Raw genomic sequence first — 27,329 nt, forward strand, 5'->3', positions numbered from 1 at the left:
TTGGAAAGAGGAAAAAGGACTTTGAGGCTTGATCATCCCGATCATCCCTATTGGTAAAGCTCCACCACAGAGTCTTTCTTCGGAAGTACAACTCTCTATCAGGAGCACAAAATTTGGCATTGCTCTCCTACCTGATTTTATATCAGCAGACTTTCTTTGGGATAGTGGCCATCCACTTCATGTAATATTAGCAGCGCACATGACACCCTACCTTCAGAAAGAAAGCATTTGAGAACAATGGAAGACCTTGCGAACCGTTTTTATCCATAAGAAAGGTGATCGAGTGGACTTTCGGAACTATCGTCCAATATGCTTGGTGAGCCTGTTATACAAAGTATCCACCAAGATCATCCTCACGCGCACATCCATTACGCTGGATGAAGCCCAGCCCCAAGAACAAGTTGGATTACGTCAGGGGTTTAGCTGCCTGGACGCGTCATATGTGAGGACATTAGCCAATTGCTACGATCGATGCACCACTATGATACAGCTTTCCACCGCCTTCTCACCATACCTATTGGAAAGGGAGTAGGACAAGGCGATACTATATCGCGGAAGCTGTTCATGGCTGCATTGCAATGGATAATGAAATCACTTTTGTGGAAAGAAAGGAGCATACATGTGTTCATGGAGGATTCCTCTCGAACCTTCCTTTTGCGGACGACATTGTTCTCTTTTCGTAAAGTAGCAATGAAGCAAAAACGATGCTCAAGGAACTCAACGAAGCAGGGAAGAGAATAGGACTGCGAATAAGCACAAAGAAGACAGAGTTCATGAATAACGCCTACTGCGAGGACGGAAAATACAACAAAAATAAATACAAATACATAGAAAATACATACAAATACATAAAATACATACAAATACATAAAGGCTCCTAAATCGTGGAAATTTCGTCATGCGAATAGCTCGGAAGTTCCATGAATATGAGCAAGGACTTGAAGGAAGAACTAAATGGAGGGATGAGAGCATCCTAGGCAGCATACCCGTCAGCGAAGTTGCGGATCAACTGACGGAACGAGATCTCCGTCAGCATCTGCTTGACTCAACAGTTCTTCCAGCTCTGTAAGGCAGCAGTGACGTGGGCAGACACCGCAACCACGTCTAGGAAGCTACTTACTACCCTAGAGCCCCTCAGAGATGTCTTTCGAAGTTAAACCGGCGCACACAACACCTAGCCCTACTTAAGAGGTGTGCTAGCTCCTTTTAAGCTCCTACTTAAGAGGAGTGTCCCATTTTCGCGACCAAGTGGAATATAAAAGGATAAAGGATAAAGTCAATGGCGTATCAATCCACTCGGAATGCGCCAACGCGTTTTACTGGAATTCGTAATCGATGAGGTTTTGGAACGCGCGTTGGCCTATACAATGACTTGCGGGGGCCATCCGACGATCAAGTCAGTGTTTTTATTCTCCCAGACAAGTCTGGTACCAATTTATCGACTCCGGAGCAGGGTCAAGCGTGTGTTGAGAATTTCTCAACAGTGGGTCGTAAGAGGGGTGTCGGATCAGGGGGAGGGGTCGTAAGAGGGGGTCGGAAAATTAAGAAAAAAATTTAAGTAGGGGTTGGAAAATCAGAAAAAATGAAAGGAGCAAAGAGAAAATGGAGACGGGGTTGTCGTTTTCAAACAAACACATATTAAAGTATACAAAATGAAGTGTAATTTGGGTATGCGACATTCAGCAGAAAAACAGGAGTGAAAACTGCTTCTTTCCAGACGTAGTGCTGAAACTTGAAGGATGATGAGCAGTGAATGGCATGTTTTTATCGCATATCAGAAGATATTCACAACTGAAACGTATTCTAAGGCTTTTTTTCAGGTCCCGATATCTGCGACTAGAAAATGGAAGAGTTGTCTCAAAGAAGAAAAAACGTCAATGATGCATATTCAGTCCTTGAGTTCTGTTTAATATAAAAATAAATGATATAGAATAAATAATTTTTTTTATATTCGAATAAACGATTGAAGAAGTCTCGCGGTTGCAGTTGAGGAAGACAACTGTAGCAAAAAAGTTAGGATAAAAAGAGGGTACACAAACCAAAAAATGATTTTTAAAAATTTATTCTTCATAATTCTGGTAATGAAACTACTGCGCTTTTTGAGCCAGTCTTGAAAATGGACGACTTAGCATTTTTTGCTGCTCTAACTGATGCTTGATGACGTCGGAGTCGCTTCGGTGGCACAAACCAAAACAATTGAAATCTTGAATAAATGTGATGCATAATAAATAACGTGATAATGTTGTGGAGGTGATAAAATAGAAAACCAATTATTTTAAATGCAATTAACTACCTAAAAGTTTTGATATCTTCAAAAAAATCGACTTGTTGTCAAACCCATCAAGTCTAAGCACTACAAAATTGTGTATTATTAATTTATATGAAAGAAATGAAAGTAACCAGAGGTGACTTCGTATTGAGTACTAAGAGACCATAGGAGTCAATCTACATAGCTTACACAGTGCTTTGGCACTCTTCGTTTCATCCAATTCGATATATTGAAGATCCGCAGTTATACGGAAACGTAGCGTTGGAAATTCGCTTAGGAAGGATGAAAAACGAGATCTTCAGAAGCTAACAGAAGTGTAAGAGCACTAAGTAAAAGTAGAAGCATAGCTACAATGAAAGGCATGTACGCTGACACAAGTTGGTAAGTGTTGTGCAGATAAAGTGCATTATGCGTGACCTTTCCCCATCGATCGATTATTATATTTCGATAATGATATCTGTTAATTGGCCATTACATCATCTGTTGAAATAACGGCTGATGCAGCAGTACTTTATGGTGGTTCGAAGGATCAGCGCGATGTCGCGTTGTTTTTATTGTGACGGTCAGGGATCAATCCCTGCCAGAGGTCCTATTTTTGCACTTAACGTAAAAGAATTTAAAGAGCAGATTTCTCTTCTGACAGCAACGGCTTTCTTACTTTCAGTCGAAAAAGCAATTCTGATGCTCCTACTAAACGGAAAAAAGACATCTACAGACGCAATTAGGGTTAAAATTAGTACAAAGTAGGCTCCACTAGATTCTCAATATCTAGGCTCAAGGTGACTCTCGTGCAATAAAGCTGGCAGCTTTGTGTAGAGGGAGATTTATTCTATATTTCTACAAAGTTTGGTGCCTCTAGCCTTCCTAGTCTTTTTGAAACCTAGTTGAGAAAAATCCCAATTTTTACCTCAAATTTTTGAGTTTTTCTCAACTAGCTTTTGAGAGAACCAGAAGACCTACAAAGGCCAAAATTTGCATTTAGGGGTTTTCCCTGATGCTGTATCCAAATATGGAATCGAATTTTTGAACGGCGCTACAGCATCCTCGCAACGAGGAAAAGAGCGAAATCTCAGATTTTCGGCAATGCGTCAAAATCTGTGTGATTTCAAACAAACTTCCATAACTCAGCTCATAGTTTATAGAAACAAAATCGGTTTAAAGTATGTTATAGAGGAAGATTTTTGCCACTACAATCCGTTTTTGGTTTTTTGCAAATTGTTCTTATCTCTAAAAAAAGCTAGTTGAGAAAAAGTTGAGAAAAACGGCAAATTTCTCAACTTTTTCTCAACTAGGTTTCAAAAAGACCAGAGGGTCCCTAAAAAAGATTTTTTAGCCGTTTTGTAGCGCAAATCTTCCTCTACACAAAGCTGCCAGCTCTGTCCTCTTGCGCCTTTTTGTTAGTGAGTTATTCATGTTTATTTCAAAGTAACAAAATCCGACCAGTCCAGCGGTAATTTCCAATTAAGGCCTCGTTCTAATCGCTAAAATAACCTCTTTATAACACTTATATGTGGCAAGCCGCGTTCTGAATACAATTTCAAAAAACTGGCAGTGAAGTGTTCTTCTCAGTGATTTTTTTCGGTTTTGCAAAAATCTAGATTCCGGCGGGGATCGAACTCTCATCCGTTCAGTTCCATTGTCGATGAGTAAAATCGTTTGTTAATAATTGGAAAAAGTGTAAAAATTGTTTTGAAAGGTGTTCTCCTTCTTTTCCAGCTGTTTTTTCGTTTTGCAAAAATAGTGGCTCCGGCGGGGATCGAACTTTCGACCATTTCTTCATCAGTGCCAAACACTACAATAGTGTTACCGAATACACATTTAGAGCTCACTTATCTTTTTAAATTGTATGTCTACATACATACTGACTCACTTCTAATTCTTGCAGCAACGTCTACTTCGTGCTAATCCGAGCAAATATATCTATTTTGGTGGATAGCCAATGTGGAATGGGTCGCGGCCTACCGGTAGCATCATTTGGCAATCTGACTGCCTTCTAGTTAGTCTTCCTTTATTATCTTGAGTCCTCCTTTATTATATTGGCACTTCTTCAAATCTTCTCGCCCAATTATAATCATTTATTGGATCTATTTATACACTAATTCCAGTATTTACAGATGTACCAAGATATTGTCAGCCTTTCTCCTGAAGAGGCTTTTAAGCGTCTTAGAGAAGGTAAGTCCGGATCGAAGCCTTCAGCCGAGTGGCTGGCAAAGAAGAAAGCGTTGAGAAAAGCGTGGCTCACTTCTCAGCCTGAGACTACGACGACAACAGCTACACCGACTGACCACTCCTCCATATTTATCTTCGCTGTACTCGGAATTTTTGCTTTCGCCACGATCATCGCGCTACTGGTAAGAGTTTTTTTTTGCAAACATTTTTTTTTCCAGTCTATCTGTGATTTTTTTTGGAATTCGTTTCAAAATGTTTTCTGCTATTATCATTATTTCTGCTCAGACTTGGGTCGTAAAACGAAGCACTGTGAAACGGCAAAGGAACCGGGAACGCGAACTTCTGGAACACCAAGAGTTACTCGAGCAAGCTCTCCGCTCGAGGACTTTGCTGCTCGAAATAGAAGATTAAAACCATTTATTAAATTTTTTTGCATGTGTAAAAATCAATAAACATCTTCTTCTGTTGTCTTCTCACTGCACTGTTCCACATCTTCATGCGTGCTACCTGGAACACACATTATTTTAGAAATTCTACAGAAAATCAAACACAATATTCTAACCGTGTCTTGATCAGTCCATCGAGTTGTTAAATGCTTTTCTACCTCGATTATTATTGTTGATCTTCTTCCACCTGGCACACGTCAAGCGGCATCTGAAACATGCAATTAACATTAACATATACTTTCTAGTTATTTGTTCTATTAATATCGCTGCATTACAATATATATTTTGTTTTACTTTTAGCATTACTATTTTTAAAATAATCTATTATACTATTAATTTATTAATAAAAATTTAAATTCATCAATTAATTAAATTATTGTAATTTATGTGTTATTTAATTTATTTATTAGGCGTTTATTTGTCTTTTAATTCCTTTTATATTATTTATTTTCATTATTATTTATTTTTTATTATTCATTTATTTTATTATTTATTATTTATTTATTTCACCCAACTTTTGATTGCTGTGTAGGCAGTTACTGGTAGGAACGAGATGAGGGGGGTCGTTTTTGGGAGGGTCGACGAGGGGGGGGGGTCGTTTTTAGGAGGGATTTTTCTCAACTATACGCTTGACCCTGGGTAGAAGTTAGTATACTATTTCGAGGAGTTCCTCTTCAACGGAAAATCGACATGGCAGGTCTGAAAGGCGATGAATGCAGAAGAAAATTCCGCCAACGTGTGTCTATTCATGTTGGAGTACGGACCAGGAAGAAGCTTAGCGATGCGGATTCCTTCACAAATTGCATCCAGGACGCTGCAAGGGAGACACTCTCGGTTTTATTGCAGCCGAAGAAGTTTGCCTTTGCATCTGCGGAAACAGAATCCACATATAATTTTATATGTGTCGCGCGATGGAGTTTGAGAAGGCGTGGAAGGACAGGAACCCGCGGAAAGCCTACGCTCTACTAAAACAGTATAGCGGCAAAATGAAAAGATGTTCCCATGTCCTCAACGCTGCTAATGGGGTAGCTGTCGGTGAAGCAACCCTTCCAATTTGGAAGGAACACTTCAAGACCTTGCTGAACCGGCTAGCACCGTCAGCTCCTGAACTCGAACACGTTCATAGACCGACATATGCGGTTAACGTGGAGCCACCGACCGAGTCGGAGGTCCTGGTCTGTATTCGAAGCCAATGCAACTAGCGTTTCTGGACTTTGAAGCCGCGTTCGACTCTCCTCACCAAGGCCGTCTTCTCAACGCGCTACGCGCCGAAGGAGTACCAGGAAAGTTCGTTCGCGTGCTTGATGACATGAATCAACGAACAATTGCTGCAGTTCGAACACCAGCCGGATGTACAACACCGTTTGAAGTGGTAACTGGAGTAAGACAAGGGGCGGTGGCAGGACCTTTTCTGTTCAATTTCGCAATCGACGAAATTATGCGAAGAACAGTCGACCAGTATCCTGCCGACATTGTCTTAGCACCATCAGGGTGCCCCTTGACTGACCTCGAGTACGCCGACGATGTTGTTATATTCGCGGAAAGCAGTAAGAAACTTCAACATGTTGTCAACCTTGTATCGAAGCTGGCTGCAGCCTACGGACTACGCCTAAGCCCTGATAAATGCAAGCAGATGTGGATTTCTTCGAGACCTCGAACGGGAATCAGGGTGGACGAACAACCGATAGAACTCGTCGATGAGTTCTGTTACCTGGGCTGTATGCTGAAGAACAGCGGCAGCTACGAGAGAGATGTTCAGCAAAGATGCGCCAAGGCCACTTCTGCATTTAACTCCCTAACGAAATTCCTGTGGTCGACCCCCTTCACCAACGAAGTCAAGCTGCGAGTCCACCTATCCGCAATTCGCCCTATCATGATGTACGGATCAGAGACTTGGGCAGCACCATCAATGGTTATGGAGAGGCTTGATTGCACGGAACGAAAGCTGCTTAGACGGCTAATTGGCTACTTTTGGCCTAGGGTATGTCACAATGAAGATCTTTACGTAGAAATTGATGTGGTATACCGGCGGATGACACGTGGAAGACACCAACATCTTGCACCGCCTTCGAAAGCGGCTAAAGTAAATCGTCTTCGCTTCTTTGGTCATATATTAAGGAGACCAGCAGATCGCCTTGTCCAACGAGTTCTGAGGAGTTCGTCGGGTTCGAGCTGGAAGAAGCCACCTGGCCGAAAACGGAAGTTCTGGACTGAGGTGGTGAAAGAGGACTGAGAACGCTCGGCGTGGATAGGCAGTTCAGGCGAGACGTAAAGTTTCGCAGAATATGGAATAGCGACGAATGGATTGATTCTGTGCAAGCTCTCGCAGAAGAAAGAGGAAGTTGGGCAGAGCTGTGGTTAAGGACGGCACACCTCGGCGAAGATGCGGGTAATCGCGTCAGGCGATGACATCAGCCCGCCGATTAAGTCAAGCAAGTAAGTCATACTATTCTACAAGTCCAAGATCACAGCACGCAGAACACTAGAGGCATTTTGGATCACCGCCAAAAGTTCAAAACTGAACGGGAACGATGAGTGCATTGCGATCACAAACGAACTACCCCCATATCAAGACCTATGCCAGTTTTGATCTACGGGGCGGGCCGTGAGGTCCCTATAAAAAACCCTCATGACTCATACTTGTGAAACGTAATGGTCTGTTGCGTGAGAAGATCTAGTAAATGAGCTAAGCACTAGCTGATCACTAGCTGTTGCTGTTTGAGTTCACCTATCGCGTGAATGCTTTCTGTAGCGTGATGAGGCGCTTGAGAGAATAAATCACTGATGGCTTTGATTTTTTCAGGCTCTGACGAAGGCGATAACGCTGAATCGTTAGCTGTTGTTTAGTAAAGGAAGATCAACACCAATCTTGGCTGCAGCTTAAGAGAATCAATTGAAAACTACGTTTCAACATGACAAGATTCGTCTAACATGGGGCAATACAGAGTTGAGAATGATGACATTCCCGAGGACCTCGTTCGTCTACCGGGGAGAGATCTTTATCCAAGTAAGTCAGGATCTTTATCAAAGTCAAGATTTGGACGTTTACTATTCAGCAGGATTGATAGAGGTGTGTTATCTCTTGAATTACTATTTGGTTACTAGTTACTGAAATGCAATTCCTTCAGATAGTATGCAATGACCTCCAGGCCATCATCGGTGAAGGCATGCGTAAGTTGAATCCGATAACCATTTCAAACAGAATGGATAAGGGACAACTCTACTATTTACTCATTCAGACAGTAGTCAGTGGAGAAAAAGAGAAATCCTATACCCCAAATTACAAACTTAATCCTGAATCAGTCTTCAGTTGTTTCAGGTCCCTATTCTCGACGCTGTTACGCGACACAAAAATGTGGGAATTTACAGAAGACTCCATGGAAATACCGGCAGTGTATCATCATGCGGATTCGAATCATCGGACCACCCCCATTATGGCTTTGCAACGACTTGAGTGATTCGCTTTTTTCTTGGCTACCATGTGGAACTGAGCTAGGTCATTCTCAGAAATCGTTAATTATACCTTCCCCTATCTGATCGTATAGAGCCAAGTAGAGAGCCAAAACTGTCAATTTCTTGCTACGCTGCATTGCACTTAAGCTACCCTCCGCTATGTTTTTTTTTTCATGTGACCACCATAATTAGGTGTCATATAAAAATTAGCGTGCCTAGTTCGTAGCTCTTCTTCCTGGAATCACAACAAATCTTGTTTTTAGCTCAAGTGGGTTCCATAGCAGTTAGAAAAAAAACGGTCTTCTTCGCAGATTATTATTTAATCAATCGCTTGAAAATACCATGTTAAACAGTGGTATCGTAAGTCAAAGTTGGAGGGTTCAGATGTGGAAGTGGGGGGTTGCCGGTATTCGACAGCGGCACCTGCACTGACATTAACAGACACTTTCATGGATCATTTTGAAATTCCACTAAGCTACTTTAGTATAAAACCAAAGTATTTGTGACACATTCGAGTTTCTTCACCAGCAAATTGTCAAGAAATTTCCATACTGTTCTTGTTTTTTGGATCGGATAATTTGTACCAACAAAAAAAAAGCGTCTGGTTAAAGCGTTTCGCTTAAATCTTTTCAAAAGTACTCCAGTATATAATCTAAAAACCGTCTTCTGCACAATTTGCTGGAGAATGTGGCGATGCTAACAACAAGTCGCATGTGGTTTCATTGCACCATTCTCTGATCGCGTTCCAGCGTAACAACTTGCGGATAGATAATCTTTGAACCAACGATTCCATGTTTTTCTATCCTCGAAGAGTTCCTTTATGTACAAGATTCATCTAACATAAAACAACATAACATAACGATAAAATATTCATTTAGCCAAAACAACCTCAGGGTAATGATCTCGCTGGAAGAGAGATTGCAGCTCATGGCATTAAAAGATATGGGAGGGTTTTCGGGTTTTGTTTACGAGACTCGTCACTTTTTCCTAATGGCTGTGCTCCTATTGAACACAAACAGACACTCGACTCTACGATTAGGGTATGTCATAGCTATGTAGCTCATACAGCAAATTTGCCGTATATTTGAAAAGAGTATTGTTGTCCTATAGCATCATGACTTCAAATCCCCAACAGGAACATTTAATATATGGCATCAAACAAGTCAAGCTGAATTACCAGTCACTGCCCTGCAAACGCGAATATATCGCACTGTTCAGACTCTTGCGATATTTCTTTTGCGCTGTAAGCTGCACTGCAGGAAAAATATAAAAGAGACCGCAACATAATCCGACATGTAGAGTGACTAAGATATAAGGGGATGCGACGTACTGTTGGTTATTGGCGATTGTGCACCAACGGGAGCCGTTGAAGATCATAATATAGACGTTTTTTTTTTTATAAAGGAACCCAATTACGTTGATGTCCAAGTCAGCAGGCTGCCATTATAGTCGCTCAAAACGACAAGAATCATGAAACGGCGCGGTGGAGGCAGCAGTTGGGACCGAGGTGGGACCATCCCAAACTGCAGCGATGGAAGGTGCCAGCAAGAGTTCCAGTACGCTCCTAAGCGCTACGCTCCACCGCACCGCCTCGAGAGAAACAGCGTACACAATTGCACCGTGCTTCAGATCGTTTTGACTCTACTATAATATATTTGAATAGGATGGGACGTTCGAAAAGATTCGAATGCAAAGTGCAGTTATTTTGCTAAGGAGACATCAGGAAACGGCAATCTTTTCATGAGTACCCGAATCTCATTTACATAGCTGTCACCGTTCACGAAAAATCGTAACATCATCAAGATACGTGGCAAGGCCCAAACACCTTAAACACCACACAGAGAAGCACAACTCTTAAAATTTGAACTGACAACGTTCTAAAGAGGAATATTCTCTTGCCAAAACTTCGAAAACTTGGAGTTTTTCGAGAAATCGGGTTCAATTTCCAGTTCTTTTCAGATTCAGCTTTACAGAAGAAAGAATAATTTGAGCGTACCATTTGTATCCTCGATTAAGGTGAAGCTCACCATGTTTATCACTTCAGAAGTTCAATATATTTCAACGCGGTAATCTAGTGTTCGGCGAGAAAAGCAAATGTTACTGAGAAATGAAAAGCACATAATATTCTAAAAATCAAATCGGGATTTTCCTGTCATTTTCCTTGAAAAGGAAGTTCCATGAGTGCATCTCCCGTCTCCCAAGCATCTTTTAGCAAGGATGAGTCACGTTTGGAGGGAGTTTAAAGTCATCCCGACCTGCGAACGAACCGGGCCCTCGGAAAGATTATAAGACAGTAATATAATAATAAGTAATAGTAATAGTAATATAATATAATAATATAATAATATAATAATATAATGTAATATATGGTAATATACGTGCGCGGAACTCTCCAGTACGTTTTGATGACCTGTCTATATCATCTCCTTCTGGTTTGTCCACTGATTCTGTTCATAAAAGAAACTTTTCCGAACTGAACATATGCAACGAACCTTCAATTCCGGCGTTTTCGTTGCGGAGAATGATCGCACTGACGTTCAGCACTCATATATCGCTATTGTGTGATGCCCACTGCACTCCAGGTGGTGATTGCGTATTGAGGCGCATGTGATCTACGGCAATACAGCCGACATTGACACTCATTGCAGACATCTTCCGTAACAAAAATGGTGAGATTAAAGGTTGAATGTGCCTGGTGTAGGTATGTGGGAATTATGTTAATGAATTCGGGCTAATTTCAAGTATTATAGGATAGGTGAGAAGAGGTGACTTAGAAATATTGCTGTCTTTGCGACTTAATGGTGGAAGTTACAAAGTTATGCATAACAATATTTCTGCTCTCAGGCTTCTACTGGAAACGTACATAAGTGTCGAATCGACAATCTAAAAAAACGAACTTTTCACCGAACAACTTGTGAAGCATAATATGTTCAAGATTAATACAAAAAAATACACAGGTCCAAGAAAAAAGAACATGTGAGTAGAAGGTTTCTTCAGATGCGAAAATCAAAATAAAAGTATTGACAAAAAGAAAGATGTAAGTTTTTCTAAACATCTCTCATGTGTGTTGAATAAAAGGCGTTCTCATTTGTTAAAGATTTTTCTTTGCAGCACAAGGAATTTGAAATATGCCACAAAGCTTTCAGCTCATCTCACGTTGCATAAAACAAAGAACGTTAGGAATTTGAAGTATGAGTTTTCAAACTGCAGTTGTAGCGGCAGTACGGTGCTTTGTTTGTTAGGCACAAAATTTCTTAAAGCCAGTTCCAACACAAAAAAAAGCTCCAGCATAGCACAGCTCGAAAAGCATTATCTTTACAAAATGAAGTTGAAAAAAAAGCAATACAGACCTCTTAATCCATGACACTTAAGATCCATGACTGTTACGGACTCATAAATATTACATCGTGGAGCTGGCTTGTGCGTTCCTTATTTTTGTCCAACTATCCGTTCGGCATTACAACGTCTTGGTGCCGCCAACGCTCGCCTAAAGATATTTTCAGAGTATGCCCCGCCTGACAGCACTTCCTCCACTGTTTCACAGGCTTGCTGGCAACAAACAGCTCAAGTATACCCACCTGCCTAACTCTCATTTACCAACTGGCCGTTCATGTCATAGGCATCTTTTGTTACTTTGTTCCATCTGATAATGTTATTGTTGTGCTAATGTCTTTGACAAGGCATTACCATGTCCATATTTCAATATCCAACCTGTGTTCACCCATATATGACATTTGCTGAACCACACAATGGGTCTCGTGAACAAGTGTTCATAAGTTTTGGTTCTCTAATCCTTAGCTTCTCACTCAAACGTTTTGTGCAGATGTGAAACAAGAACTAAAATTTTGTGCGGATATGTTCGAGTGAAAACGTTCCGTGAATAATATAGTGAGAACATGTACATATGTTAAAATACATTTCATTCTCTTATCACGAATTTAAAAAAAAAGAAAAAAACGAAGAACGTTATTGTCTAAAGGCTATGTACTAGGTAAAAAAGCACTAGGGCTAGTTCACTGACCTTTTATCTGAGAAATATTCGTATGTACTGCTTTTTTTATGTTAATTGGTATTGTCGTAAGTAAGATACAAGTCTCATCAGATCTTCCACATTTTTCAGGCAAAATGTCCGACGAGGAGGAACAGTAGTGAGTGCAATTGAAACTCCGAGAAAAAGTAGAACTTTCAACGTGTATTATAAGAACATGTTTTTGATATTTGCCCGCTCTTTTTTCAAACATTGGCGAAAATTGTTGAGTTTCCAGTTCGGGAGAGGAGGAGGAACAGGAACAGGAGGAGGAGCAGATCGAAGAAGAGGCTGCCGAAGAGGAGAGCAAGTGAGCTGAACATATTCAAGGGTGCTCAGCAGCACGTCTAATTATTTTATGTTTGCTTATGTAAGAGCTTGTGTAACCAATGATACTCGCCTAACTCAATTTATGACATATTCATTGAAAGGGCAGAAGAACCCGAACCTGCACCGCCAGAGCAGCCTGAACCAGAAAAGTGGGTTATTTTGTGATTGTAGTGATGTGCAGCTAACATCAGCTGCTGCCGAGTTTAGCCATTTATTTCATGGAGAGTCTGTTAACTTGGCATATTTTTGCTCCCTTCATGGAGATAATGTGTAGTAGCAAGGACAAGTTATAAGACCAAATAGTTTTATCTCAGACCAAAAGCTCGCCCACCTCAACAGGAAGAAAAGCCGCCTGCAGAAATGACTGAAGCTGAAGCTGCAATGATGGTACTTACGATACGACTGTTTCCTTGAGAGACATTGCTAGAAAATATTTGTAGTATTTTAGGCTGCTAAGAAGAGACATGAAGAAGAAGAGGCGGCAAAACTGCTTGACTATGAGCAAAGAAGACAACTTGAGAAGGAGCGCATCGAAGCGGAGCTTAGGGAGCTCAAAGAGAAGCAGGAGAAGAGGCGCGCTGAGAGAGAGGCCGAAGAGAAAGAATTTGCCGAGAGACGAAAGCAGGATGAGGAACGACGCCGTAAAGAAGAAGTTCGTTGGAGCTCTGCTCGTTTGATTTCACATTGACCTCCACTGCTAAGCGAAGGCAATAAATATTTTGAATCTCATGAATTTCCTTATGAATCAATGCTTCCGGATAGTTCTTTAGTGCAGTATTTCAGGAAGAACGAAAGAGCAAAGCTGATGCCGAAAAAGCACGCAAAAACGAAGAGAAATCTCGTCGTCAACAAATGATGGCAGGGTCCTTCGCCGGCCATGCTGCTGGAGGAGAAGGACGCAACTTTAAGATTAACTCCAAAGGAGAACAAGCCGCTCAATTCGGAAACTTGGCCCAGGTATTGTGTATTAATTCCTTGGGTATTGAACAATGACTCTGCTCTATGTGGATAATTCATGATCGTGCTAAAATTTCTGGATTTGATACGTTAGAGAAAAAGTGGTCGTTTCGGATAGGTGAGCGAATTCAGTTTTATGCACACAGTAGTGGTCTACAATTTGGGTGAACCCCCTAAAGATTGGAATGCGACGGACAAGCATGATGCAAATATAAGGTCCATAGTAAACTTTTCAACTAGTTCCGCTCATCGTATAGACAGGTGAGCCATCGTGTGAGTTCGAGCCAAGTCGAATTTAGGTCGTACAGTTACGAATGCGACGTTGACTGTCCAGTTGATCGTGAAGGGAGTGCTTTCTCCCGCGTCAGCCTCGAGAACCAGTTCTATTAATGTTTGCAACAACGTTGCGAAATTTTCGACTAAATATTGTGTAGAAAGTAAAATAAGATCGTCTACAGTAATTTGTTTTGCTCTCTTTATATTGTCTTTCCAAACTAGTGTATTGTTTTAGTGTCGACATACAGGCTTTAGGTGTGATAGTAGGTCATGCTTTCTCCCGCGGGCTTGCAATGTAACGTCTTTTATGACATCTGTGTGAATTCGAAGGACGAACTAAAGTCTGCTGTTGCGGGGAATCGATGCTTGTTGCGAGGTGTCTTCGATTTGCTACGCCCGCACCGTAACCCAACTTGTTGCAGTCAGCTGTCGAGAAGAGGGTTCACTCCAATTCTAATTATCGACGGATGAGATAATCTGAAAAAGATCTTGATCAACCAGCATGGTAATATACCCAAAACGGTTATGTTCAGCATTTCTTTCAGGAGCCAAAAAATTTCCAGGTAAGGCTATGATAGCAAGGACCTTAGGTGAAATGCTTGAAGATGCTACGGAAAAATAGGGAAATATTTTCGGTTTTGATAATAGCTCATTTGACAGCCAACCCGAAAACAATTTGATAGGGAAGCAAATATGCTAAATCACGGAAATGAATTGTAAGACAACGGTGCGGGAAACGAAGGTGTTGCTAGCCAAAGTTCGCGATATTGCCTTATTCAGAAAGACAACCTATCCAATAACAATCTGCTTAGATGCAAAACTCAAGCTCACGAATAACCTATCATTCTTTAACATGAGTTTTTTTTAAACGTTTTTCAAATTTCTACTAACATGTAGATTTCTCATTGTTACCATGAATTTTAAGGTCACTTTCAAATATTTTGAATTTATACCTCAGTTGTATTTGGCGAGAGTGGAAATACAAGGAATTTTTCTCGCATCCCGTTATTTAGTTTGGAAGCTAGACTTGTTCTTCGCATCTTCTCTTCTAAAAGAGTTGTTAATTTTCGATGTTCTCTTGAAAAAAAAAACGTGATGAAAACCTGCAGACATGTTGCCTCAAAACTCGTCACCCCAGTAACGTAAAGCAGTACCTTCGTTGAAAGCAGCTGTTATAAAACAACTGGTGAAAGCGCTTGTCTTTTTTTTTTTGCGACTACGCGGTGAACAACAGCACACTGTCTCTGTTCCTCAGCGCAAAATCAGTACTGCAAGTAGCGAAAGCATTTCTCTATGGCTCGATTTGATCCCTACAATTGAGATTCAGGAGCAGCACTGATACAGAAACTGATAACTAGCAACACTTAGTTATGTTTTATTATAGACTGAAGGAGCAGTTTTTTAAATGCTTTCAAAAATTTACAATCTATTCACTGATTCTTCAGGGAGCAAAACAGGATGGGCAATCAAAAGAACAACAAGAGGAAGCGAAGGCATCGTTCTTGGCCGCTGTTTGTCGTTCTGTGGATATCTCTGGCCTACTTCCCAATGATCTAAAAGAGAGGATCAAAACACTCCATAATCGAATTTGCAAGCTCGAAGCTGACAAATACGACCTTGAAAAACGCCATGAACGCCAGGAATATGACGTGAGCTTCGGTTTACATGTTGCATTTTAGTTTAAGAATGGTTACAAATAGGATTAGACGGAGCACCAACACTTATGATTTTTCTGTCAAGGTGAAAAGCGTTTAGATGAAAGAACTGCACGAGCGCCAACGCCAGGTGGCAAGAAATAAAGCACTCAAAAAAGGTCTTGATCCCGAAGAAGCGGCATCATCCCTTCATCCTCCAAAGATCACCACAGCATCCAAATTTGACAGGCAGATCGATAGAAGGTGTGCACATAATTAGTTTTGGTTTATCTTTCAAACAAATAAGCAAACATTTCCGAGGCAACACTATGTGACTTAGTGGAGTTCTTCATATCATTATGAGCTGATGTCTCATTTTACAAGGATTGTAGATCATATGGAGATCGCCGAGATTTGTTTGAGAAACCAGTCGTAAAGAAGCCACCCAGCATTGCTAGAGGAACAGCACGTCCGCCACCAGACTGGGGAAGAAAAGAGAACGAAGAGCTAGAGCAGTTGAGGTGATGGATGATTCTAATCCTTACCAATTTCTGACTTGTCCGGGCGAGTTCAGTTATTCATGGGTTGCGTTTCAGAAAGAATCTTGAGCCGCCGAAGTATGTTGAACAAGTGAAAGCAGAAGGAGATGCTGCTCGTCCTCCGGTACAAGCTATTCCTCTTCAACTTCCTGACAAAGAGTTTGAAGATGAACCAGAAGGTGGAACTGAGGTTTGCATTCACACATCAGTTATTAGTTAGAGCCGCGAGCTCTGTACATATTGTTGTTTTGTATTGTTCCGGAGTGACAATAAGTGTTCCAGAATGCCGCTGAAGGCGAACCTCCTGCCGAAGCTCCTGCCGAAGCTCCCGCTGAAGAAGTAAAGGGTGGAAAGGGAGTAAAGGCTAAAGCTTAATTAGTTCCCTGATGCAGATCTACTTTTATACGTTTATGAATTTGCATCATAGCACTCAATACTACTCTGCTTCTACACTTCTCTAACAATTTTAAAAAAGTACAGTACAGAAGGAACATACGAATACTGATAAATGACGTCGGGCTTTGTAGTGATTTGCGACCGGTGAAATTTTCATAAGCTGCTGAGTCGATTCGTAATTGTAAGGAGTACCTCTGGTATAAATACTTTCTCATTATGTATTATATCGTTCTGTCAAATGTGAAGGATGAGTAACTGGAAATACAGAGAATATTAGAGAATGTGGTACAAGGCTCCATGTGAAAGCAGAAGAACAAAAGAAATGTATGAAACTTTTAGTGCAAGTTTAGACTGGCCAATTATCAGTAGAAAGTGAAAGTTGATAGTTGTTGTGTGGGGTTATGCGAAGGATTACGCTGCAATTTATTTCCCTTGAAAAACGGTGCATGAGTGCACTCGTAGGAAGCGGTAGCTGCACTAGATTCCCTTCCTTCACCTCCCTCGTTAAATCCCTCCTTAGCTGACAACGAATTCATTAATTGACATGCGATTTGGGGTTGAGAACAAGTAATAATTTGTTATAAAAATGTCTGCTTACTGATATTCCAGCGAACTGTAGCAGTGCTTTCATCGTCTCTTTGAGGAGCCGGAAATGTTAAAGGCATCACCCCACGAATCTGAGGTGGTATGAATTTCAGGTTGAGTTTTCGTATACGACATAGTAGATTATGGAGGGGGGTGGGAGATGATTCCGTCCATTTCTTCATAATTGCCGTAAAAAAAACGGCCCGGAAGATGCATAAGGCTGGCGCGCTCCAATCGAACTCGTTGTAGAAAATAGCGCGCCGAAACGCTCGAAGCCGTATCTTCCGGGCCGTTTTTTTTTATGGCAATTAGGAAGAAATGGACGGAATCACCCTTCTCTCTATAATCTACAACTCCGTATACGAATACTCCACCTGAAATCCGTACAATCTCAGATTCGTGGAGTGATGCCTTTAATAGCAGGATCGCGAAAGGGCAAATCGTCAAAACGGAGATTTTTCGGTCCTAGGTTTTTTTTTCCTGGTGGACCAAATCACTTGTTACTCCTGTCCAAATGTTTTCATTAAAATGGGTTTTTCAAGCCTACATGATGTTGCGGCCCTTAGCAAAAGGGATAGTACTCCTGTTCTGTTGTCGTAATGTTAACCACCGAATCCTCCTTTATATCTGCTCGAATCAATATATTCTTATCGCTACAATCTCATTTTTCTGACACGTCGTAATACCTGTTAAGAGTCTAGCTTTCTGATGTGTAATCAATGGAAGAACCTAAGGACCAATATGTTTAAAGGCATCACCCCATGAATCTGAGGTGGTGCATAGTCTCCATAGTCTTCCATCCCGTATACGAATACTCCATCTGAAATCCGTAGCACATCAGATTCGTGGAGTGATGCCTTTAAGAAGTGTGCGCAGAATTGAATGTGTTGATCCTCTTCACTACGTGGTTTGTGCTCCTGTAGATTCCCGCAGTTCCTCACCTCCTGCACAGGAGAGGTGCGACCACGAAACTGTACAGATTTTTTGGTTTACGCACGAAATTTGGCTAAAAGCAGTGTATCATGAAATTGACGTGGTACTAAAAAATCAGAGAAAATGTGGGATTCGGCTGTAGATTAGAGACGAGCGTAGCCCGACCAATTATACCTAATCGTCCTTAAAAAAAACGCCAAACAGCTTTAGTTCCTACGAGGTACGTTAGAACGCGCATCTTTGTACTCGCTACTCTCCTCAACAGCCTATTCATTAGTCTTCTTGAATGGACTGATGAGGAGACCTCATTAATCTTCGACGGCTCGCTCGTGGACGCGGCGCGTGTACAAGGGTGGCGCTTTCTGACTGATTTCGTAGGAGAGAATGCCGTTTTCCACGCCGTATATTCAAAGCATCACCCCACGAATCTGGGGTGGTATGGATTTCTGATGGATAATGACTATACGAGTCGTAGATTGCAGAAACGGGTGGAATAATGGTCATTTCTTCCTAATTGCCGTAAAAAAGGCTCCGAAAATGCGGCGCGTGCACAAGAGTGGCGCTCCTCTCGTAGAAAACTGCGTCCCGAAATGCTTGAAGTTCTATCGGGACAACCCGTTTCTGCAGTCTACGACCCCGTATAGTCATTAGGATCGGAAATCCATACCAACCGAGATTTGTGGGATGATGCCTTTAACGACGGTTAGAGGAAAATGAGAGAAGCTACGCTCGTTTTCGTAATCTGAAACCCGAACCCCTCTCCCTGAGTTTCGTACGGCTTTTTCCGTCAACCTCGTGATACAATACTCTTAGCAAACGCAGCTCAAGACATATGAAAGGAGGTACTTTTGAATATTTATTCGCTATTATTTCATAAGCTTCAAGAATACTTTTCAGAAATCTGCAGATTTCACAGGCTCTAGCGTGTGGCCCTGAGCCAAGGGGTTTGTTGTTGCTTAAAGCCTACCTTGTTTCTTCGTGGTTCTGGTTCACATTCAAGCAGAACGACAGAAGATACGAACAAAGTGTAGGCACATTTCGCTTATGCTGTCAGGTGACGTGAAGCGCAATTATCAACGTTCAAACTTCCTTAACCTTCTGGATACATGGAAAAATAAAATGAAACTGCGCTAGGGGAACATGCTGAAGCATCACCGACCTAGTGAGAGAAAAGAAAAAGCACTAGGCTCGTCACCATCGTTCTTCTTGTTTTGATCTACTGTTTGAAAATCCAAATGCCACGCGAGCGGGAGCCAGCGCTGTTCTTTTTTCTCACTAGAAGAAAGCGATCAAAGGGTATCTGTGTGATGAAAAACCTTCAGGTACAGGGTGGTACATATGTACCGCTAATGGTGCTGCCCAAGTCTCCAATCCGTACATCATGATGGGACGAATTGCGGATAGGTAGACTCGCAGCTTGACATCGTTGGTGATGGGGGCCGACCACAGGAATTTCGTTAGGGAGTTAAATGCAGAAGTGGCCTTGGCGCATCTTTACTGAACATCTCTCTCGTAGCTGCCGCTGTTCTTCAGCATACAGCCCAGGTAACAGAACTCATCGACGAGTTCTATCGGTTGTTCGTCCACCCTGATTCCCGTTCGAGGTCTCGAAGAGATCCACATCTGCTTGCATTTATCAGGGCTTAGGCGTAGTCCGTAGGCTGCAGCCAGCTTCGATACAAGGTTGACAACATGTTGAAGTTTCTTCCTGCTTTCCGCGAATATAACAACATCGTCGGCGTACTCGAGGTCAGTCAAGGGGCACCCTGATGGTGCTAAGACAATGTCGGCAGGATACTGGTCGACTGTTCTTCGCATAATTTCGTCGATTGCGAAATTGAACAGAAAAGGTCCTGCCACCGCCCCTTGTCTTACTCCAGTTACCACTTCAAACGGTGTTGTACATCCGGCTGGTGTTCGAACTGCAGCAATTGTTCGTTGATTCATGTCATCAAGCACGCGAACGAACTTTCCTGGTACTCCATCGGCGCGTAGCGCGTTGAGAAGACGGCCTTGGTGAGGAGAGTCGAACGCGGCTTCAAAGTCCAGAAACGCTAGTTGCATTGGCTTCGAATACCGCTGCCAGATTTCGATCACTCTCCTGACGATGAACACCTGGTCAGTCGTAGATCGGCCAGGACGAAAGCCAGCTTGCTCGTTGCGCGTTGTTTCTTCGCGATGTTTAATGAGTCGGTCCAGGATAATGCGCTCCAATACCTTGTTCATAACACGCAACAAAGAGATTCCTCGATAATTCCTTGGGTCCGTGACGGATAACTTCTCGTGGAGGGGAATTATGAAAGCGTGCCTCCACGAATCAGGTATCCTTTCGTTTATCCATATTGAACGGATGATCTTTGTCATTTCACGAATCCCAGACGGAGGAAGATATTTTAGCATTTCTGCGCTAATCCCGTCGTCTGCACCAGATTTTCCATTGTTCATTTCCTAAATACAGACCAGGACCTCCGACTCGGTCGGTGGCTCCACGTTAACCGCATATGTCGGTCTATGAACGTGTTCGAGTTCAGGAGCTGACGGTGCTAGCCGGTTCAGCAAGGTCTTGAAGTGTTTCTTCCAAATTGGAAGGGTTGCTTCACCGACAGCTACCCCATTAGCAGCGTTGAGGACATGGGAACATCTTTTCATTTTGCCGCTATACTGTTTTAGTAGAGCGTAGGCTTTCCGCGGGTTCCTGTCCTCCCACGCCTTCTCAAACTCCATCGCTCTTGACATCCACTCGTTATCGCGGTCTTGTTGCAGTTGACGACGCAGCTTCCTTCTAAGACGCTTTTCCTGGTTGAAGTCACCAACGCTGCGCGCGACACATACAGAATTGTATGTGGATTTTGTTTCCGCAGATGCAAAAGCAAACTTCTTCCGCGGCAATAGAACCGGGAGCATTTCCCTTGCAGCGTCCTGGATGCACTTTGTGAAGGAACTCGCATCGCTAAGCTTCTTCCTGGTCCGTACTCCAACATGAATAGACACACGTTGGCGGAATTTTCTTCTGCATTCATCGTCTTTCAGACCTGCCATGTCGATTTTCGGTTAAAGAGGAACTCCTCGGTTTCTCTTGTGGAACCGTTTCTTGAAGCTGAGAAGAACTGGGCGGTGGTCAGAGTCGAACACGACGTCCCAAACAGCTCTAGATTTTCGGATATCTGACTGAGGAATGTTCCTCGTCAGAACGTAGTCGAGCTGAAGTTTAAGAGTCCTCATCTTCCGCTTGCGCTGCTCTTCAGGCGTTAAAAGGGTTGAGCCCTGCCACGTGAGCTGATGGCATCGATGATTCTTCTTGAACGTGGAAGCGATGATGAGGCCCGTCTGTTCACATAAGTCGACCAGACGGTCACCGTTGTCCGACGTGCACTCCGCTGCATGGTACCATTTTCCTAGCACATCGGATTGCTGGTCGAGTCCCATCTTCGCATTTGCGTCGATTCCGACAATGTCCACCTGCTGGCTTGGTATTTTAGACATCATAGAATTTGATCACAGAAGACGTCTTTACTGTTGTCCTCAGCGGTTTCGGTAGGTGCGTGAGCACTTACGATCCAGAGTTTACGTCCTCTGCGATCCCGCAGTCGTAGAAAGGCGCATCGAGGCGACGTTGAGCCAAATTCCTCCACCAGGTTCTTGTAATCATTCCTCACAGCTATCGCTCAGCCACCTACTTTGTTCTCATCAGCATCGCCGCAGTATATGGTGTAATTTTCGATGCTGATGACGGGCCGATCCCTCATGCGTGTTTCCTGCAGTGCAGCAGAAGGCACACAGAGATATCGCAGAAGTCTGGACAGAGCGGCTTGTTGGAGTTCACTCGATAGTGTTCGGCAGTTCAGCGTGAAGAAACGAATGGTTGTTGCCAAAGATTCCATGCTCCCTACAGGTAGTTGACCTTTCAGGTTATGGGCTTTGGCGGTGTGCTAGACGACAGCACCTTTTTGCAATGTATGGGAAGCTTTCGCCATATAACAGTGCAGGTTATATAGCTCGTACGTTCCCAATGCGTACACTCAAACGCCTGATTGCGTTTAGTTAAAGCAGGGCTACCACGTGCAGCCAGCAATCAGACTCGTATACGCGGCCCCGGGGCAGGCGGTATTCCCGGCAAACCTCTATGACCCTCGACACGGTCTGGATGTGGTCCAAGCAGCTAAACCTCTGGCGGAATCCAGCTTGTTCTTGAGGCTGGGCTTCATCCAGCGTCCTAGATATGCGCGTAAGGATGATCTTGGTGAATACTTTGTATAACACGCTCAGCAAGCATATCGGACGGTAGTTCCGAAGGTCCTCTCGGTCACCTTTCTTATGGATAAGAACGGTTCGCGAGGTCTTCCACTGTTCTGGAATCCTTTCTTTCTGAAGATAGGATGTCATGTGCGCTGCTAAGATTACATGAAGCGGATGGCCGCCAGCCCGAAGAAAGTCTGCTGATATAAAATCAGGTCCGGGGGCTGTGCCAGGCTTCATGGTCTTGATAGCGACTCGTACTTCCGAAGGAAGAATCCGTGGTCGAGCTTCGCCAGTGGGGATGATTGGGCTTGACACAGGTGTTGATGAACGGAAAAGGTTCGAGTAGAACCTCTCCGTAATCATTTCCATCTCACGATGAGAAGACGTGCGAGTCCTGTCTTCGCTCAGCAAGGTTGCTAGCGGAATATTATATTCGCGGAGATCCCTGCGGCACTTCTTTAGACTCGTTCTTCTTTGTGCTGCTTCCAGAATCTTCTTCTGCCTGTACTTCAAAAGATCCTCCTGCAACGCTTTTCTGCAGCTAGTTTTGCTAATAACCGCTCAATGTGCGATGCATTCGGATCAAGCCTCAAAGCCTTTGTTCTTTCCAACAATTCCTTGGTGGTCTTCGAAGTTCGATCCAAGTTTGTCGTGCGTGGCTTCGAGGCACGTTCAGCACAGGCTCGTAATCCTCTGAGCAGCATCTCGTAGTCCACGTTTGGGTCCTCCTCGATGTGCCAGTCACCTTGGGACAAGGAGTCCTCGAGTACGCAATCGTCGTAGACGACTTCTTTTCTCCTTCGTTGCCGATAGCAGATGTTCTTTTCCATCGTGAGGCTAAGACGTATTTTCGCACGGAGGAGACGGTGATCAGAACCACTACAAAAGGATGGCACTACTGAGACGTCAAGTAGACACTACCTCCGGTTGGTGAATATGTGGTCGATCTCCGCACGAGTCGCGCCATTGGGCGATTCCCATGTCCACTGACGATGATCTTTTTTCATGAAAAGAGAGTTCCCATGAAAGAGGCGAGCGGCGGACAACAGCCCGGCGAGACGATTGCCATTTTCATTCCGGTCCCCTAGTCCAAAACTTCCAAACCTGTATTCCTCTTCTGTGGCCTTTCCTAGTTTTGCGTTGAAGTCTCCGACAACGAATTTGTAGAAGGGCTTCTCGTTGGGCATCACTTCCTCCAGCTCCTCGCAAAACGCGTCCATTGCGGATTCATCAGCTGCTGATGTTGGTGAGTAGTAGTTGAGGATGCTGATGGGTTTTCGGCGCAGAGGGCGTAGGCGAAGAATGGCCAGGCGAGGTGACAGGATCTCGTGAGAATCGACGAGATGGACCACAGATGGGTGCACAACAAAACCAACACCGCTTACATTTCGCGACGGAACCTTCTCTCCACGAATGACGAGTGTACCGTCATTCATCTGTCGTACGTCGCTCCTTCTGCACTTGGTCTCCTGCAGAGCAATCACGTAAAATTTGATACGCTCTGCAGCTCCGAGAAGGGCATGCAGGTCAGCGTCTGTGGAAACTGTTCTCGCGTTGTAAGTACACAGTTTGAGACAGTCTCCATGGCGAGTCGTGCGTATATCGCCTTGGTCCAGAATCAATATCGTCCTGAGCAACCTGAGATTTGATCGCCTCTCACCGGTCGCCGTACCGTCCGACGTCTGAGACGGCAGGACCTAGTGTGCAGGGTACTGAGGCAGTGAATGTGCTGGAGTGGCAAAAAGACTTTTCCCCAAACTAAGCAGCCATGCCACGGCGAGCTTAGCTTTCACCACAGGTCGTCGCCCAACCTATATGGATCAGGGAACCACCTTGCGACATTTTGCCAAGACGGTGGTGAATCTAGTGGTTTACTCTTGGCTAGGCTTCCGACTCCGAGAAATCGGAATGTCGGATGTGTCGAACTCCTTGTCAGCTTGGGAGACCCTGCCGGAGGGCGAACCTCCGGTGCATCGCAGTTCGATGCCCAGTGTCACCTCCACGCCACTATGAGGCGGTAAACCGTTGTGGAGCCCAGTTACAAAACACAAACTAATTCACGAATTTCAAAATCTGCTCCATATAAATAGGGTTGTAAGCAGGGCCAAGCGTGTTGAGAATTTCTCAAGAGGGGTCGTAAGAGGGGTCGGCAAATTAAGAAAAAATTAAAGTAGGGCTCGGAAAGTTAGAAAAAAGTGAAAGGAACAAAGAGAAAAGGAAGACGGTGTTGTCGATTTTAAATAGACAAATATTAAGGCGCACAACAGTTTAATTTAGGATACAACATTCAGCAGAAAAAAAAATAAGTGAAAACTGCTTTTTTCAGACGCAGTGCTGTAACTTGAAGAAGGACCAGCAGTGAATGACATCTTTTCACCGCATATCAGAAGATATTCACAACTGAAACGTATTCTAAGGTTTTTTTCAGGTTCCAATATCTGCGATTAAAAATGGAAGAGTTGTCTCAAGGAAGAAAAAACGTCAATGATGCATATTCAGTAATTGAGTTCTGTTTAATATAAAAATATATGATATAGAATAAATAATTTTTTTTATATTCGAATAAAGGATTGAAGAAGTCTCGCGGTTGCAGTTGAGGAAGACTACTGTAGCAAAAAAGTTAGGATAAAAAGAGGGTACACAAACCAAAAAATGATTTTTAAAAAATTTATTTTTCATAATTCTGGTAATGAAACTACTGCACTTTTGAGCCAATCTTGAAGATGGACGACTTAGCATTTTTTTGCTGTTCTAACTTATGCTTGATGACGTCGGAGTCGCTTCGGTGGCACAAACCGTGCAAAATCATAAGTCGTCCTACGTGCAAGGCGGTAAGGGAGTCCATATTTCCTGAACGAAAAGGAAAGCCTTCAGAAAGGAGAAAGAAGAAGCTCGTAGACAAAGGAAACGTACCAGCGGCAAAGCATCCTTTCTAAAACATCAGGACTTCTATAAACAGGCCTCTCAGTTACTTTTGAATTAGCACAAACAAATGAAATTGAATAAATGTGAAGTTGAATAAATAAAATAAAAAATAAATAAAATAAAATGTGATGCATAATAAATAACGTGATAATGTTGTGGAGGTGATAAAATAGAAAACCAATTATTTTAAATGCAATTAACTACCTAAAAGTTTTGATATCTTCAAAAAATCGGCTTGTTGTCAAACCCATCAAGTCTAAGCACTACAAAATTGTGTATTATTAATTTATATGAAAGAAATGAAAGTAACCAGAGGTGACTTCGTATTGAGTACTAAGAGACCATAGGAGTCAATCTACATAGCTTACACAGTGCTTTGGCACTCTTCGTTTCATCCAATTCGATATATTGAAGATCCGCAGTTATACGGAAACGTAGCGTTGGAAATTCGCTTAGGAAGGATGAAAAACGAGATCTTCAGAAGCTAACAGAAGTGTAAGAGCACTAAGTAAAAGTAGAAGCATAACTGCAATGAAAAGCAAGTACGCTGGCTCAAGTTGGTAAGTGTAGTGCAGACAAAGTGCATTATGCGTGAACTTTCCCGATCGATCGCTTATTTATGCGCGATTATAAAGACCTCGATAAGGACATTTGTGAATTGGCCATTACATTCTCTGTTGAAATAACTGCTGATGCTTACAGTTTATTCTGATTGGAAGGCTCAAGAGGAAGGAGATGCCGCGCGTTTATTATTGTGATGGTCAGGTAAATCAATCCCTGCCAAAGGCGCTATTTTGCATTTAGCGTAAAAGACTTTAAAGAGCACATTTCTCATCCGACAGTGACGGATTCTTTACTTTCAGTCGAAAAAAGCAACTTTAATGCTGCTACTGAGCGAAAAAAAAAGACATCTACAGGCGCAATTACGGTTAAAATTAGTGCAAAGTGGGCTCCACGAGTTTCTGAATATTTACGCTCGAAGTGAATTTTATGCAGTAAGGCTGGCTGTGATCTTTAGAAAGAGACTTCTTCTATATTTCTACAAAGTTTGGTGCCTCTAGATTTCCTAGTCTTTTTGAAAGCTAGTTGAGAAAAATCCCAATTTTTGCCTCAAATTTTCGAGTTTTTCTCAACTAACTTTTGACAGAACCAGAACACCTACAGACGCCAAAATTTGCAGTTAAGAGTTTTCGTTGATGCTCTATCCAAGTATGGGATCGAATTTTTCAACGGCACTATTGAAGAAGAGCGAAACCTCAGATTTTCGGCAACGCGTCAAAATCTGTATGACTTCAAACAAATTTCCATAACTCAGCTCATAAATTATAAAGAGGAATTCGGTTTGAAGAGTGTTGTAGAGAGAAATTTTTTGCTATCATAATTTGTTTCTACTTTTTTATGAGTGGTTTTCATCCTCAGAAAAAGCTAGTTGAGAAAAAGTTGGGAAAAATGCCAAATTTCTCAACTTTTCTCAACTAGGTTTCAAAAAAGCCAGAGAGTCCTTGGAGAGGATTTCTTAACCTTTAAAGCGCAAATCTTTCTCTACACAACGCAGCCACCTATATCTTCCTATGTCTCTTCGTTAGTGCGTTATTCACGTTTATTTCAAGCTAACAAAATCCGATCTGTCCAGCAGTAATTTCCAATTAAGGCCTGGTTCTAATCGCTAAAATAACCTCTATATAACACTTATATGTGGCAAGCCGTGTTCTGAATACAATTTCAAAAAACTGGCAGTGAAGTGTTCTTCTCAGTGATTTTTTTCGGTTTTGCAAAAGTCCAGATTCCGGCGGGGATCGAACTATTCATCGTTTGCAATCACTGTCAATGAGTGAAATTGTGTGTAGAATGTTGAAAGTAATGAGAAAATGCTTTTAGAATGTGATCTGCGTCGGTGTCAGTTGTCTTTTCCATTTTACAGAAGTGGAAAAATTCCGGCGGGGATCGAACTCTCAACCGCTCATTTCAAATGTCGATGAGTAAAATTGTTTGTAAATAATAGGAAATAGTGTGAAAATTGTTTTTAAATGTGTTCTCTGTCGTTCCCAGCTGTTTTTTTTTTGTTTTGTAAAAATAGTAGTCCCGGCGGGGATCGAACTTTTGATCATCTCTTTATCAATGTCAAACAGTACAATTGTGTTGCCACATACA

The 27,329-nt window shown here is 42.6% G+C and overlaps 8 protein-coding genes across 13 annotated transcripts; 4 read left to right on the forward strand and 4 right to left on the reverse strand.

Annotated features, from left to right (window-relative positions):
• Window positions 1-898: 898 nt before the first annotated feature.
• Window positions 899-4,849, forward strand: RB195_025359 (uncharacterized protein; the record flags this gene model as incomplete). Its single annotated transcript, XM_064213463.1, has 4 exons — window positions 899-1,065; window positions 4,155-4,233; window positions 4,384-4,620; window positions 4,724-4,849. The coding sequence occupies 4 exons, from the start codon at window positions 899-901 to the stop codon at window positions 4,847-4,849; spliced, it is 609 nt and encodes a 202-aa protein (XP_064069344.1).
• A 1,227-nt stretch (window positions 4,850-6,076) lies between these two features.
• On the forward strand, window positions 6,077-7,117 carry RB195_025360 (uncharacterized protein; the record flags this gene model as incomplete). Its single annotated transcript, XM_064213464.1, has 1 exon — window positions 6,077-7,117. The coding sequence occupies one exon, from the start codon at window positions 6,077-6,079 to the stop codon at window positions 7,115-7,117; it is 1,041 nt and encodes a 346-aa protein (XP_064069345.1).
• Window positions 7,118-7,289: 172 nt separating this feature from the next.
• On the forward strand, window positions 7,290-8,338 carry RB195_025361 (uncharacterized protein; the record flags this gene model as incomplete). The annotated part of the gene is made up of 4 exons (XM_064213465.1): window positions 7,290-7,320; window positions 7,830-7,954; window positions 8,013-8,129; window positions 8,204-8,338. The coding sequence occupies 4 exons, from the start codon at window positions 7,290-7,292 to the stop codon at window positions 8,336-8,338; spliced, it is 408 nt and encodes a 135-aa protein (XP_064069346.1).
• Window positions 8,339-12,462: 4,124 nt separating this feature from the next.
• On the forward strand, window positions 12,463-16,475 carry RB195_025362 (uncharacterized protein; the record flags this gene model as incomplete). Of its 2 annotated transcripts, XM_064213466.1 has the most annotated exons (11): window positions 12,463-12,485; window positions 12,603-12,674; window positions 12,796-12,843; window positions 13,009-13,081; window positions 13,143-13,346; window positions 13,478-13,651; window positions 15,373-15,576; window positions 15,683-15,825; window positions 15,954-16,082; window positions 16,158-16,290; window positions 16,383-16,475. In XM_064213466.1, 11 exons carry the CDS (start codon window positions 12,463-12,465, stop codon window positions 16,473-16,475), a joined length of 1,296 nt encoding a protein of 431 aa, XP_064069347.1. The 2 variants fall into 2 exon arrangements, with proteins under 2 accessions (XP_064069347.1, XP_064069348.1); XM_064213467.1 differs by lacking the exon at window positions 12,796-12,843.
• A 3,033-nt stretch (window positions 16,476-19,508) lies between these two features.
• Window positions 19,509-20,414, reverse strand: RB195_025363 (uncharacterized protein; the record flags this gene model as incomplete). 2 transcript variants are annotated; one of them, XM_064213468.1, is made up of 1 exon in its annotated part: window positions 19,509-20,414. In XM_064213468.1, one exon carries the CDS (start codon window positions 20,412-20,414, stop codon window positions 19,509-19,511), a length of 906 nt encoding a protein of 301 aa, XP_064069349.1. The 2 variants fall into 2 exon arrangements, with proteins under 2 accessions (XP_064069349.1, XP_064069350.1); XM_064213469.1 differs by having other exon boundaries at window positions 19,509-20,240.
• Window positions 20,415-20,462: 48 nt separating this feature from the next.
• RB195_025364 (uncharacterized protein) lies at window positions 20,463-21,053 on the reverse strand (the record flags this gene model as incomplete). 2 transcript variants are annotated; one of them, XM_064213471.1, is made up of 1 exon in its annotated part: window positions 20,463-21,053. In XM_064213471.1, the coding sequence occupies one exon, from the start codon at window positions 21,051-21,053 to the stop codon at window positions 20,463-20,465; it is 591 nt and encodes a 196-aa protein (XP_064069351.1). The 2 variants fall into 2 exon arrangements, with proteins under 2 accessions (XP_064069351.1, XP_064069352.1); XM_064213470.1 differs by having other exon boundaries at window positions 20,463-20,918.
• A 12-nt stretch (window positions 21,054-21,065) lies between these two features.
• On the reverse strand, window positions 21,066-21,500 carry RB195_025365 (uncharacterized protein; the record flags this gene model as incomplete). 2 transcript variants are annotated; one of them, XM_064213472.1, is made up of 1 exon in its annotated part: window positions 21,066-21,500. In XM_064213472.1, one exon carries the CDS (start codon window positions 21,498-21,500, stop codon window positions 21,066-21,068), a length of 435 nt encoding a protein of 144 aa, XP_064069353.1. The 2 variants fall into 2 exon arrangements, with proteins under 2 accessions (XP_064069353.1, XP_064069354.1); XM_064213473.1 differs by having other exon boundaries at window positions 21,066-21,497.
• Window positions 21,501-21,679: 179 nt separating this feature from the next.
• On the reverse strand, window positions 21,680-25,429 carry RB195_025366 (uncharacterized protein; the record flags this gene model as incomplete). Of its 2 annotated transcripts, XM_064213475.1 has the most annotated exons (7): window positions 21,680-21,943; window positions 22,134-22,755; window positions 22,812-23,090; window positions 23,175-23,882; window positions 25,050-25,103; window positions 25,167-25,202; window positions 25,383-25,429. In XM_064213475.1, the coding sequence occupies 7 exons, from the start codon at window positions 25,427-25,429 to the stop codon at window positions 21,680-21,682; spliced, it is 2,010 nt and encodes a 669-aa protein (XP_064069355.1). The 2 variants fall into 2 exon arrangements, with proteins under 2 accessions (XP_064069355.1, XP_064069356.1); XM_064213474.1 differs by lacking the exons at window positions 25,050-25,103; window positions 25,167-25,202; window positions 25,383-25,429 and having other exon boundaries at window positions 22,812-23,132; window positions 23,175-23,689.
• Window positions 25,430-27,329: the final 1,900 nt, after the last annotated feature.

This window comes from Necator americanus, chromosome X (assembly GCF_031761385.1).
Source record: "Necator americanus strain Aroian chromosome X, whole genome shotgun sequence".
Classification (NCBI taxonomy): Eukaryota; Metazoa; Nematoda; class Chromadorea; order Rhabditida; family Ancylostomatidae; genus Necator; species Necator americanus.